At 39.2% G+C, this 13,777-nt stretch overlaps 1 protein-coding gene across 1 annotated transcript; it reads left to right on the top strand.

The window, feature by feature from the left end:
* Nucleotides 1-239: 239 nt before the first annotated feature.
* On the top strand, nt 240-11,055 carry LOC129089779 (uncharacterized). Its single transcript, XM_054597144.1, has 6 exons — nt 240-259; nt 483-594; nt 853-965; nt 2,298-2,450; nt 2,642-2,732; nt 10,930-11,055. Exons 1-6 carry the CDS (start codon nt 240-242, stop codon nt 11,053-11,055), a joined length of 615 nt encoding a protein of 204 aa, XP_054453119.1.
* Nucleotides 11,056-13,777: the final 2,722 nt, after the last annotated feature.

Raw genomic sequence — 13,777 nt, 5'->3', positions numbered from 1 at the left:
AGATGTCAGGATTGGACACTTTGTTCACTACTGCTTGGGTCCTTTCTGTTTGTGCATAAATAGATAAATAATGGGCTTTTAATGGTTTTATAATGAACGTGGGGTATTTCTTGTTGTCAAGCTTGCAGCCAACTCCTCCAGTAAAAGTGCAGCGCAAATTAACATCCTGTTACCAGCCCCTCCAATCAGAAGTAACGGGTTAACACCGTTCTCGGGTCGGTTGAGGTCAACGTGTCAGCATGCCAGTTATAAACAGAAAGTAACACGTCTGCTACTGCATTTAAAATAATCAATTTCATGAAAAATAAAACCTCAATGTTAAAATTTATGTTCTGTGACCATATTTGAAAAACTACAACCACCCCAGAGAGCAAACTAATTCAGATTTTCTTTTTTCTGGCATTAGGTTTATATTAATGTGTGAAGAGTCTGGGCATTAGTGAAACATTCCTACACACTGTTTTTTACCCTTGGCCTCAAAGGCTCACTCCCTTCCTGGCCTCTGTTTCAACCAGTCCATCAAACAGGCAGATAATCCAGCTCCACGACTATCTCTCCTGCGAGAAGCAACAGAACGAAACAACAGACCGCCCTGTCAGTGAGAAACTTAATGAGAACATTTATTTGCGGAGGATAAAGTCTGTGAATTATTGTGAAAGCTTTGGGAGTCGGAGATTAAGTCCGACCCTGTTGGGTTTGCTCATCTTTCCAGATGACAGCACCGAGTTCAAGAGTCTCTTTTTCTTTTCCTGATCAAGGCCTTTATCATAGGCCAGTCCTTATATCCTGCTTTCTTATTGTCTTAATCACATCCTGGTTGAAAACATAAAGTGATGCTGTGTTGTCTTTGAGGTGAGGGAGCTGCAGCAGGAGAACTACGGGAGTCTGAGGAAGCTGCAGGGGACAGCAGAGCAGTTTGAGTGGCTCTGTCAGCAGCAGCGCTACTGGATGTGTTGTGTCAAGAGGTGGGTGTTTTCTCCATGAACATCTACAATCACACTCAGCATCTGATGCAAAAAACTACTTAAAACAACATAAACACGCTGTTAACTGTCTGTTTTGTTTGTCCTCTTCTCCCCGGCTTGATGTGGACAAAGGTATTATCAGGTATTGTCGCACATAGCAATGATAATTTTAAAGGAATAGTCCAACATTTTGGGGAAGCCGGTTATTAGTTTTCTTGGTTTCCTCACAGTGACTCAAATCACTAATAAGAACGTTTTTATAGATTAAACAAATGAGATATAACTAGTCGATTCATCGAGCTCCAGCCAGAATGTGTTTAACCAGGCTGTTGTCATACAGCATTCGAAGCTATACCTACAAGGATGAACGCACTGTAATTCAGGTATCCCATGAAATCAAATCATATGTAATTCACGTAATCATGAAACAGGAAGTATTACGACCAGAAAAACCCACACAGGGTTGGTGGGAGTGGAGGTGGATGGGTCAATCAAAAAATGGTCTTTGACCCAGGAGACCGCTGTTCGTTTCCGGTGTGAAACAATAAGTCAACATTGATTTACTGTTAAGTAACCTCTGTACTTATGTTACGCCACTTATGTAGTTGTTTTAACCCAAACCACACTCTTTTCCTAAACCTGACTAAGTCGTTTTATTGCCAAAACCTAACCAAGCTTTATGTGAAGACGGAAGTTGCTGGACTTGATATGTTGGATTAGTTTAGTTTAGCATTAAGACTTGAAGCAGTTCGAGTCAGCTATCCAGTATAAGTTACAAAATATGTCAACCAACACCTTTAAAGCTCTTTATGTATCTATGTTTCTGTTATCTTAGAGATGTTGAGGGTGTTTTTTTTTTACTTCAGCTGGTGCCAGGCTAGCTGTTTCACCCTTCCATGCTGTATACCAAGTTTAGCTAATCTTAGATGAGCTAAGCTAAGCAGCTACTGGCTGTTGATACATATTTATGGTACAGACTCTCAGCAAGAAAGCAACTTTCTTTCCAGTTATACTATTATTTTGACATTATTCATTTATTTTTACAAGGATTGATTGATAATTAATGTTGCATTTATCTACAGAACGTAGAAAACATAATAGAGTCCTTTGAGCCCCGCTTCCTATTAATAAAGGATGTTAATCTCTGGAAACCATCCCCCGCCAATGACCTCCACATGTAGCCAGGACTCATATTACTTTATTAAGTTTAACTAGACGCTCACTTCCTGTATTTTCTACATTGGATATGAAGAACAGCTGAGTGTACTTAAATGAGGACATGCAGAATCACCCACTACTGGTCTCTGTGCATAAACAAATCTATTTCCTCAGATTCAAAGACGGCCTGATGGAGGAGAGAGACGCTCTGCTGGGACAGGTCATCACGTTGAAAAAGAAGGCCGAGAAGCTGAAGAAGAGTTTACATGAAGACGGCCCCACACAGAGCGTCCTCTGTCCCCTGCAGGACACTAAACACCGTGACAGGTAAGGATGTGGACAGACAGATGGATGAGAGCAGCATACAGTAAACTTATCACTACGATGAAGCTGCACATCTGTAGCCAGAGTTCAGCTCTGGAGTGTTTTAAAAGGACTCCCACTGGCATTACAAAGAAATCCCATCATTTTTATACATTTTCCACTGTGGACAACTCCTACATGCCTTTCTTTCGTAGCAGTAGAACATCGTGGGATGCAGATGAGGTGGCTGACCTGGAGTCTCAGGTGGAGAAGTCAAACATGCTGTATGCGGAGCTCTTCAACCAGGTACCACTTTAGTTTTTCTACTTCTTAATGGTCATATGCTGCACGGCAAAAAATTGCAAAAGGACCGTTCACAAACTCTTTACAATGTGTTAAAGAACTGTTCTGCAAGGTCCCTGCACATGTCTGAGTGCAACGATTCGGTGTTTTGAAGTCTTTGTGTGGGAGACATGTAGAAACCTCAGGGGTGAAATATAAGATATTTATTAGGGAGGGCTAATATTCATCTGAGTATCGTTGCCAAACCCCAGAGGAGATGCTGTTCTGTCAGTTCTTCCAGAAATTAGAAGTACCTCTTGAGCTGGGGTGGTTCAGTTTCTGTCTTCTGAGAAAAGAGGATACAAAGGGGCTCTTCCTGAAGGGCTGAGGTTTGACCCAGAACCATTTGCTTCTGAAGAACTTTTTTCGAAAGAAGGGTTCTTTGTAAGACTAAGGTTTCTATAAAGAACCATTTCATCTACAGAATCCTTTTGGAAGAAAGAGTTCAAAGATCGTTGAAAGCAAGATGGTAAAAAAAGATCCTCTCTGCCTAAACAACCCCAGAAAATGTCATTGGGTGGGTTATTGTTTGCACCCTGAGAAGGTAGAAAGGTTCTGGATAGAACCTCGTGGTTGGGTTTTGGACGAAACCCCTGCCTTGAAATATAAAAGGGTTCGCAGTAGAACCCCATTGGTGGGTACTTGTTAGCACCCTTAGAAGGTGGAAAGGTTCTGGATACAACCTCCAGAGAGGTAGGTTGGTGGGTTCTAGATTATATCCTTGGAATATACAAGGGATCTTGGTAGAACCCCATTGGTGGGTACTTGTTAGCACCCTTAGAAGGTGGAAAGGTTCTTGATAGAACATCCAGAGATCCCCGTGGTTGGGTTCTAGATGAAACCCTTGCCTTTGAATATAAAAGGGTTCTTAATAGAACCCCATTGGTGGGTACTTGTTAGCACCCTTAGAAGGTGGAAAGGTTCTGGATACAACCTCCAGAGAGGTAGGTTGGTGGGTTCTAGATTATTACTTGTTAGCATCCTTTGCTCACTTGCTCTCTTTGTATCTTACAAGACCCATTAGATGAATCTTTTATTCTAAGAGTAACCTTTTTTGTATTAAATCACTTTTGGATCAAAGACAAGAACTGATCTGAGGACTGAAATAGAAGACATTAAAAAAATAAAACAGTAATATTAACGTGGGCGTGACTGCCAGTCCCTACAGGAGTTGTCATACAGCCAGAGCTCTAAACTTCATGGGTACCAGACTCTCATTGTTGTTTTTGTCTTTTAAAGGGTTCTTAAAAGTGGGTGACCGCAGAATGTTCTTTAAAAAAGAGCCTAATGAACACTCAAAGTATCTCATTCACTCAATCGTTTTGTAGACCGAACCATCCCAGTTCTCATTCTGAGCACGGAATTTCTGAAATCGATGCACAAGATACTGGGATTTCAAGTAAATACAATGTAAACCAATCCTTGTCATTATTAGACCCTTAAAGAGAATGCTCCTGGAGTGTGATGACGTTTTACATATTTTCCACTGTAGTTTGAATAACATTAATAACATTTGATCATCTTTGATTTTTGCAATAGGTTTAACTTACTTACTCTACTGCAACGCACCATTTTTGAGGGCATAAAAATGGGTGAAAACCAGTTTAAACTGATCTACAATCTAACATTTTCTTTAAAAAGGATGTTCCTTAAAATTACATCCCGTATATTGGGTCTTATTTATGTAGATTTGGCTAGTTCTTTATAGATATATAACAGTATTGTACTCACCAAGTCCATTACGGCTATCATAAGTGCAGCAACATCTGCACAAGAAACAAGAAAAACAAACATTCAGAAAAGTTTCCCCATGCATTATGAACACTTTGATTTTGCACAAAAAAAGGAAACTAGTCAATCTGGTTTAAGTGTCTGAATGTTTGACCTTGTCGTGATGTCTTCTTCTTACATTAACTTAAATTATGGCCAAAGCTAAAGATATTAAGAGTTCAATGGGCGAATAATTCAATATGCCCGAGAATTAATACCTGATTTCATGATATGCTTCTAATCTAAAAAAGTAAACAAGCTTGGAGGGTCATTCAATGTCAGAAGTTCTGAAGCAGCCTTTGGATTTTAAGAAAATATCCTCTACCTTTAAAAGTGACCAGCTCAGTCTTTTTTAAACCCCTGGATCAGAGTCAAGTTCAATTCTCAGCGGAGAAATTAGAAATTCAAAACACAGATATTCATCTGAGGACGACTGCCAGTCCCCCGTGGACTTGTAGGACTGCCAGAACATTCATAAAAACGATACTTCACGGGCACTGGAGTCTAATCAGTGATTTACGTTTTCTGTCTTGTCTGCTTTTTAAAAAAGTCAGAGAGACTTTTGATTGAAGAGCTATTTTGCAATCCAAGAGGGAACCCCACAATGTCCCACAAAGAGCTCCTCCAGGAAGCGCTCACAGATCCTGACAGACCTTAAACACTTTCATAGCCAAGAACCCAAAAAAGGTGTTCGCTGTCTGCTTTTGGGGATTTTTTAAAAAGATCCCACATACTGCAGAGTGACAAGCTCAGTGTTTCTTTTTTTTTTTTTTTTTAATCTGCGGATAAGAGGAAGCCTGAGAGACAGAACATAAGGCTGATACTCGTGTGCCAATCCCCCAGAGGAGCCGCTGTGCTGCCAAAGGCCTTAAGAGTTGGCTGATACTTTCTGGGCACCGGAGTCACATCAGGTCTTTTTTTTTCCTCTGTCTGTCTGTCGGCGGCTCATGGCTTATTCCCAAAACGGTCCGGGCGCTCTCTTCCAAAGCAGCAGAGAGATGACTAATAACAACTGGAGGGGAGGTGAATTGCCAATAGCCTCTGTGCTTCGTTCCCCCCTCACAGGCTCTGCGCTGCATTTCTTCAGATAATTATTCTGATTGAGTGCAGATGATGGAGGGTGCTTTTTTTTTTTTTTTTTTTTTTTAGCAGAGCTAAGAGAGATGGAGGGAGGAAATGTAGCTGGAGGAGCAGGAACCACTGGAGACATAGAGGAAACAGACGTGATAAAACACATCAGCAGCTCTGACGTGAATTATATAAACTGTAGATTCATAGTTGTGTTGACATGAATATCGTTCTTAGTAGGTGTTGGTGAGATTATTAAAACTAAATCGAGGACAATGTTATGATTTAGACACTGGAAAACCTTCAAAATATTCAGAGTGGTTCAGCAAGTAGGAGAGGAAAAGGATATTGGTCTAGTGGTTGATAGGTCACTTGCAGGCAAACTCTTAAAAATTCAAGCAATGCAATAATTTCTACCGTTATATAAATCTTCTTTTTAACATGGTCTGGTGTCTCTATAAATAAAATCAATCAACAATGTATCAAAAGAGCTACTAAACTAATTCCAGGTCTGACAGAGATGTTGTATAAGGAGAGGTTAAGAATCTAAAAATGATCTACTCAAGTTGCAGGAGACATAGAGGTGAGATGATTGACTCTACAAGTTTGTTCATAGAATGTGTCATATCACAGCCGAGCCTGTCATCCATAAGATTTAAGAGGGAACTCCTTTTATTCCAACTAAAGTGTTTCTGAGAACAGAAAATATTATTAGATAGAAAAAGCCACCTCAGTTAAATAGTATAATAAATAAAGCTGATTTGTGAATATTTTTGAAATTATTGTTATTCTACAATAAGTACTAGAGAGCCTGCAGTCACTTCACTGCTCACTGCTATTTGTGACCTCATCATGTTACTCTGCGATTTAGTCGCATAGCTAACAAAACCTTAGTTGAAAAGTTGAAACATTATTTTATCACCTTATACTTGTGATTTTGGTGCTCAACTGTCAACCTACAGGAACGAGATCTCGAGCAAAGACATTCCTCTACACCAGAACTGCAAAGGATAACCCTGACTTGTGCAACTACTGTGTCCATTTAGGTCGCAAACGCTTGTTCCATTCTGCTTTGTGATCATTTAAATGTATATACTCAATAATGTCAACATTTTCACCCAGTGAAAGCATTTTTTTCACTAACAATAGTGTCCATTGTGAGATAATGTAGTATTGTGTTGTAATGTAGTATTTTAAAATTGTTATCCTGCTCATAATCCCCATTTTTACTATATGTATTGGTACTCTGATTATGTCTTTTTTAAGGAATACAATTTCCTTATTTTGTATCCTTATTATGCAACACTGTTCCATGTATTCTGTTGGTTAGAACCCAGTTCTTAAATAATCCAGAAATCTAAAAAACATACACTTTTTAGCCAAATTAAACAGTTTTAACTTTTCTATCTAGCTGTCTTTTGACATGTCATCACTTACTGGAACATTTTTCTCTCTGGTTTCCCTTTTTGCTAACACTTCAAGTTTATTGTCTTTGGTCATCTTCACTTACAGTTTATTTTTCCGTCCTCAGGCAGGGAGTCCTATCAACGGATACCAAAAACCTCCTTGAGGACTGAAACCTGGAGCCTCGACTCGTCTTCTTTTTTCTCTTCCCACCTTCTGCAAACCAGAACTCTACCACTAGATGTTTGTGTGTGCGGTTAGCTTCGTGGAAAACCTCCCAGTCATTGTCATAAAAAACCAAAAACCTTGGAATAGCATACCTGTGAAAACCAAACATTTACAGTGTTTCTTCCACTATTGTTCACCTGTCTTGAAAACAATATGCTTCGTGATATACGACTGAATTAAAACACTGCACACTGACCTCCTGCCCTCCTCTTTCTGTGACACATGCACATCACATATGGCTAACATTCCTGAAGTCACATTTTTCCGTAATTGTCCGTTATTCAGACCTTGTAATCAACACAGCTAACAAGAGCAGTAAAGCACCTGAGAATGTTCTATTTTGTTGTTTTGCCAATGAATCCTCTGAGGGAAAGCAGCAGCTGGTGAGCAGAGGAAACAACAAAACGTGTTGTTTGGAACTGATGCTCTGCGGATCGTTCCCCCCCACCGAGGATCTGGTACATCTCGACTCTGATGATCGGATCCTCACTTATCGCTTGTCAGCAAGAAACTAAAAACGCATGTGAGGTCACGTTAGCTCAGATTAGATTCAATGGCTTCCTCACATGGGAACCATATGACGCACACATGGTTTAAACGATTTAAAGACAAAGAAAGTGTTTGGGGAAATACACTTTTAAGCATAGATTATGTCACACAACTTATTAACGACATCTTACAGTGACTGGAGGAAGTGAAAATAAAGTTCAACTTTGTCAGGAACATAGAAATAGAATAGGAGTAGAATGGACATTTAACTGTTTTTCGAGGTAATCTGACCAATACAAAATAAACTGGTGAGTTTTGTTAGTTGCTATGGTGACAACACATGTCAGTTGGGCTGTAAAGTGTTACAAAGTGAACACCGCCGTTGGCCACCAGTCTGCTGTTTATTTTCTGTAACAAGTGTAGCAATAAATCATGGTGGAATTAGCAAGCTGTCCACCAGTTGGCTAGCTAGCTTTCTAATTCTACAATACGATGAGAAAATTAAGTGTTTTTTTTTGAACATTACAGCATGTAAACATGTTCTTGAAGAAACCCAAAGTACAACATGAGATGAACATGAAAATGAGCATGACATGTCCCCTTTAAACAAACAATTAAGTAAGCAGCCGATTCATATGCACATTCTGCTCCCCATCATTCTTCTGTGCTTTCCCTTTTCATGTGTTTTATTCAAATTCATATCATTGCATTCTATTTACTACAAGCTGCGTTCATTGATCTTTTAATTTATCATGAAAGAGTCTTCTTATGTAACTCATTTTCATTGACATTTTAGGAATGTTCGCTGCCGGTTTGACTGTAATAGCAAATAAGAATTACTACAAAAAACTAAAGGAAATCGTGCACACTGTTGATCATTTGTACTCACTTTCCAATGTCACATCACGTCATAAATACAGTTATGAACAAGTGACTAACACTGCATTTTTTTAACAAAACAATTTCATTTTTGTTTTAAAAGTATAAGCAAAACTCCACTGCCAACACATTTAATTAGTTTTCTTGCAGCACTAACCAGAGCTGTCGACTTGATCCACAACAGTTCTGGTAACTACAACATGATTTTTTATGGTTGTTTTTTTGTGCAATTCAACACACTTAGTTGAAGTCAGGGAAAGATTGTGTTTTTCATTAACTAAAGAAGTCAACACAGGAGGGTTAGGGCAGGATTTATTTTTTATTTTGACAAAACCACAACCTTTTTCCTAAACTCAATTAAAAGTTTTACTGGCTTAAGAGCACAAACAGGATGCAAGATGCCAATTCAGGTGTCAGAGTCTTCTACCTATCTTACAGGTACAGGCATTGGATTATACACAGTTTCAAAGTGAAAACCAACGCAATGAGGATTCTGAAATAAATTAAGATTCTTGGTAAAACTACATACTTAAAAACAAAAAATGCTGTAAAAGTCGATACTTTCCACTCACTCTTGTGGGGCTTAGTTCAGCATCTTGGTCATCTACCAAAACACTGAGTTTCATTACTCCTCCCTGTGTGATAATTAGGGTGAACACCCTAATTAATCGTGGATATTGAGGTCTGAGAGTGCTTACAATAGAGCTGACTCTGCATTAAATAGAAACACGTTTGTTTATTTACACTCGATGCCTGTTGGGTCACAAACCTATTAAACTAAAATGCTGTTTGGAAATGTGAGGATTAAGAAAAAGTTTGAGGGGTCATAAAAGTGCAAACGTCTTCTAACAAGCTCAACAATGAGGTCAATATATTAACAACGGCAAATACAATCAGGGGGGAAAGGGGAAAATTTACTCTAAAGAAACACAACCAATTTAAATTTCCTCCAAAGCTGTGATATAAAAACATCTTAAACTACTAGCTTACTTGTAGTTTTTCCACTAATGATGTAAAAGTACATGTGTTGCACTGCTGATGGTTGATATTTGTATATGTTGGGATATATGTTTGATTTTGAGCAGTGCTTCTCAAATGAGGGTACTAGTACCACTAGAGGTACTTTGGAGTACTGCAAAGATAAAAAAAAAAAAAAGTAAGTCATCAGTCATGCATATTTCTTAAAGTAGTTATACTATAAGAAGTTCAATAAAAAATGAAAATATAAGTTTGATTAACATCATTTTATGATCAATATTCCTATTTTCAATGCAATCACGTTCACAATAACTTTGTTTGTTCAGCATGACTGTAAAGCCAGCGTCGATATTGAATGACAACATGTGGTTGAAACGTGGAAGCAAAACAGCTGAAAACACGGAGAAAGAAGTAAAAACGAAAGCTTAACCATTACATTGTAAGTGCAATTTATATATTGTGATATTACAGAAAAATGGTTTGCCATGAATTTAGTGATTTTAAACATTTGAAATGTAGCAATTAAGTGGTTTTTTTTTTTCCGGTAACAAGGTTGTTGTTTAGAGATGAATTGTATCTCTTTATAGAGGATTTTATTACAATTTTTTTACCAAAACTGGTCATAAGGGAACTTTTTCTGTTAATTGTACTGATAACATTGAATCTAATATGAAAGGCTAGAGTTCATGCTGTTTGTTTAATTGATGAGAACAAACAGAAGAAGATAGCTTTTTAACTTTTCCTAAATTAATTAATTTGGTCTCATTTATAGTATACATTTATAATATAGTAAGTATTTAACATGTATTTATGTTTTCAATAACGCATGCATAAAACAAAGTTGTGATTTATCAACCCTATATCTCTGCTAAATGGCTGTTTTTCCTATTCATGGTGATATAAGGTGTGGCAGAAATGGCAGTAAAAATAGTCAGGGACATTCTTTTACACACAAATGTTGTCAAGATTTATAGATGAGGCCTTTTGTGAATTTGATCGGGATGGTTTGTCATTTTTTAAAAAGTGGATCCCAAGAGAAAAAGTTTAGGAAACATTGCACTAGAAGACAGAATACGATAAATAACTTCTACTACAATAAAACGTCACAAAGTGACTGTACATGCAATTTACAAATTAGTAGTATTAGAGTAATTGCCCTCTGCTTTAGGGATGAAATAAAGATCTTGGGCCAAGTTTGAGTCCCAACTTTCATTATAGGCCGAGTTCAGGTCCGAAATCGAATCAATTGCCCCTCCAGGTGGTCCCTGTGTGCGCTCTCCCCTCAAAGAGCGCCACCAGAAAGGAATGTATGCATGTATTTCAAGGGTTGTGTAATTCTTCTCAGCTCTTGTCAGAAAGGTGTGGCGGCCCCCAGGTTTCTTGCGGCGCCTTCGACCACGAGGGACACCGGTGGCAGCGCGGCAGCCTGCCCTCTGACTGCCAAGCGCTAAAACGAGTCCGACCTCAATGAGGCTGTGAGAGGCCGAGGCGTAGCCGGAGATTAACAACGTGTGGCGGCTGGGAACAGGTCGCGTTTGCACACAATAAATACCGCTGCACCCCTCCATGCAGAACGAGACGCAGACGTTATGGCCGTTATTAATAGAACAATTATAGGTACAGAAAGAATAGCATGTTTATGTCCAGCCGTCGTCACAGCCAGGCCAAACACATAACAGATATTTAACACCAGGATACAGCCGTTAAAAGTGAGACTTGTTAAAGTGGAAGCTTATATTTACACGTGCAACTTTTGTCTGTGCACTTGCTTGTACAAACACAGATTATGTAGCACAAGCATGTACTGTGTTAGGCTTATGTGGATTATAAATAACACCACATGGAGTCTGGAAAAAAGGTTCAATTATTGTGAATAGAAAAGCGTCCATTAAACATTTATGAGAGCTGGAGTCCACTTAGGGAAACATATTCGTCTGTCTCTGCTCACAAAAACAAACTCTGGGATGTTCAGCACGTAGCCGTTTGTGGTTTTTCGGAGCTTAAACTAAAAGACAAAATGTTAGTGAAACATGGAGTCACGTCTTGTTCGCTCTACGTGGAGACGAGATCTCAATCCAGCTGAGTTAAAAAGTTGTTTACCCGCGTGTCCTGTGTGTATACCGCTGTTTGGTTTCATCAGATTGATTACTATGGATGTTCTGGGACTGTTTCTCCGCCTCGGAGGAAGAGGCGAACTGCTCGGCCGCATGCTAATGTAAAACAGAGTGGGATGATGCAGTTTTTTTGTCTTCTTTCTTTTCTCTCTGACACTGTTTGGATGGGTATGTAAATGTTTAACAGTGGCATAAGTAAACACACACAAGGGTTAGGTGTCGGGGGTTTTGAGAGGGTCTTGTTTGACGCCCTCGCTGCGTGCCGCGAGCAACATAACGGGTAAAAAGCTGCATGTAAACAAAAAGCTGACCTAACCTTAAAAAACACTGACATCACATTAAGAGGAATCCTCGCCGTAAACACAATGAATCGCCAAGTCGAGTGAAAACGCACAACCTGGCAACGTGCTAAAGAGGGAGTTCAGGTTTCTGAAACAATAAAGCAAACACAGAAAATGTTGAGGGTTTGTGATGCAAGTGCTTCGTATTATAATACACATCAGAGCTTTTCCCCTGCATTTTCTAAAAGGTGGGAGTTTGCAGAGGCCAAATTCCAAGTGCCAAAGATTATACAAATCTTAAAGTTTATTTAAACCAAGTAAAAAATGCAAAGAGGCAAATACTGAATAAGAGGGGATTGCATTAATGGAGTAGAGGAACATCTTTTCTTCGTCCTTCTACATAAAGGATAACAAATAAAGACTATTGACAAGAGATTCACTCTCATGCAAGTGCAAGATTGCAGCCACCATGTCTGTCATTTTTGTGGTGGGCGTGTGTGACTTTTTCAAAAAGACGTGACACGAAAGCAGAAAGATCTGCACGCGATGTTTCTGTGAAAGCTTTCACAATGACTACATGTCGCCATTGGAATCAACAGCATGCGTGTTGTTGGTTTTTTTTCTCTACTTTCTACCCACATCTTCCTCTTGTTGTATGTGTTAGTTTTAGTGTGTTTATGGAAGGAGGTTGTGATTGGCCTGTGCATGCTATAAGCATACAATCGTCAACAAGGAGCTGGGTGCAAAATGCACCTTTTAAGAGGCTACTAAAGGTCTGTGAATCCTGGCGTGTGAAACATGAAGCAGGCCTGATGGTCTCTGCTGTTTTGACTTGAGATTTGAACGAGGTTTCAAGGATCATTTACAGTCATTATGCAACAAAGGGTTGCACAACGAAATGCAGTCGAAGCCTGTTGATGCTACACTTGAAAAACACGACCAAACTAAAACAGTAATGCGTTCCTGTAACTTTAAACAGCAGCAACAGAAACACTGGTGAGTTCTCTGGGCGTATAATATGGCCGACATCTGAACATTAAAAATTCAACATGATGGGAAACATTGTCATAGTCAACTTTTACTATGTTTGACTACCAAGCATTGATGTATCTATTGATGGATCCTGCACTTTTATTTCAGCCTGGTCCAACCAAATAACATATGAATTACACAACAATTTACAATTCCTTTAGCGTGCATTCTTGCTTTTTGTGTTTCATTTCACGCCGTGTAGTCTGTACTGACTGCAACTTAAACGCATATGCATGAATATGCAACACCAGTGACGTAGTATAAAAAGAGGAAAACTTCTCATGGTGGCCAGGTCAAACAAACAAAGGACTTTCAACCAGGAGACCAGTGTCCTAAATTTGTTATTTTTAAGTTACGTTTGTGATTTCTGTATAGTATAGTCAAGACTGAGTCATTTCATCCATTTTCCAGCCACAAGACATTCATCTGATGTCTGTGTAGTGGAAAAGCCTTTAGCTGGCATAGGGCACATAAAACAGGTAAGATACTTTGACAACCGTGAGCTTCTTTAAAGCCCTCTTCCACCACCATATCCTCACTGTGTCACTGTGAACCCGCTAACCACTTCACTGCTTCCTGGCTCAAACCCCTTCCCGTTTCTACAGATTCAACAAGCTGTCTACCGGACAGAAAATGATGGATGAAAGTTGTAGCACCATCTGAGTGGCCTCGTTTTTCCATCCAAACGAGAGCCGGTGAGAGTTTTCATTCTTCAGTGAGGTCAAGTTGGCCGGTCGTCACTTCTTAGAGGAGCGTTTATGGGTTT

This window comes from Anoplopoma fimbria, chromosome 4 (assembly GCF_027596085.1).
Source record: "Anoplopoma fimbria isolate UVic2021 breed Golden Eagle Sablefish chromosome 4, Afim_UVic_2022, whole genome shotgun sequence".
Classification (NCBI taxonomy): Eukaryota; Metazoa; Chordata; class Actinopteri; order Perciformes; family Anoplopomatidae; genus Anoplopoma; species Anoplopoma fimbria.
Note: the sequence above shows the minus strand (reverse complement) of the source record. Positions and strands in the feature narration are given on the sequence as shown.

Excerpts from the sequence above, each read along its gene's own strand:
- LOC129089779 (XM_054597144.1), top strand. The coding sequence starts at position 240 with ATGCCAGTTATAAACAGAAA. Across the intron at positions 260-482 it reads ATGCCAGTTATAAACAGAAA|GCTCACTCCCTTCCTGGCCT; the intron begins GTAACACGTCTG and ends TTGGCCTCAAAG. Across the intron at positions 2,733-10,929 it reads ATGCGGAGCTCTTCAACCAG|CTCTTGTCAGAAAGGTGTGG; the intron begins GTACCACTTTAG and ends AATTCTTCTCAG.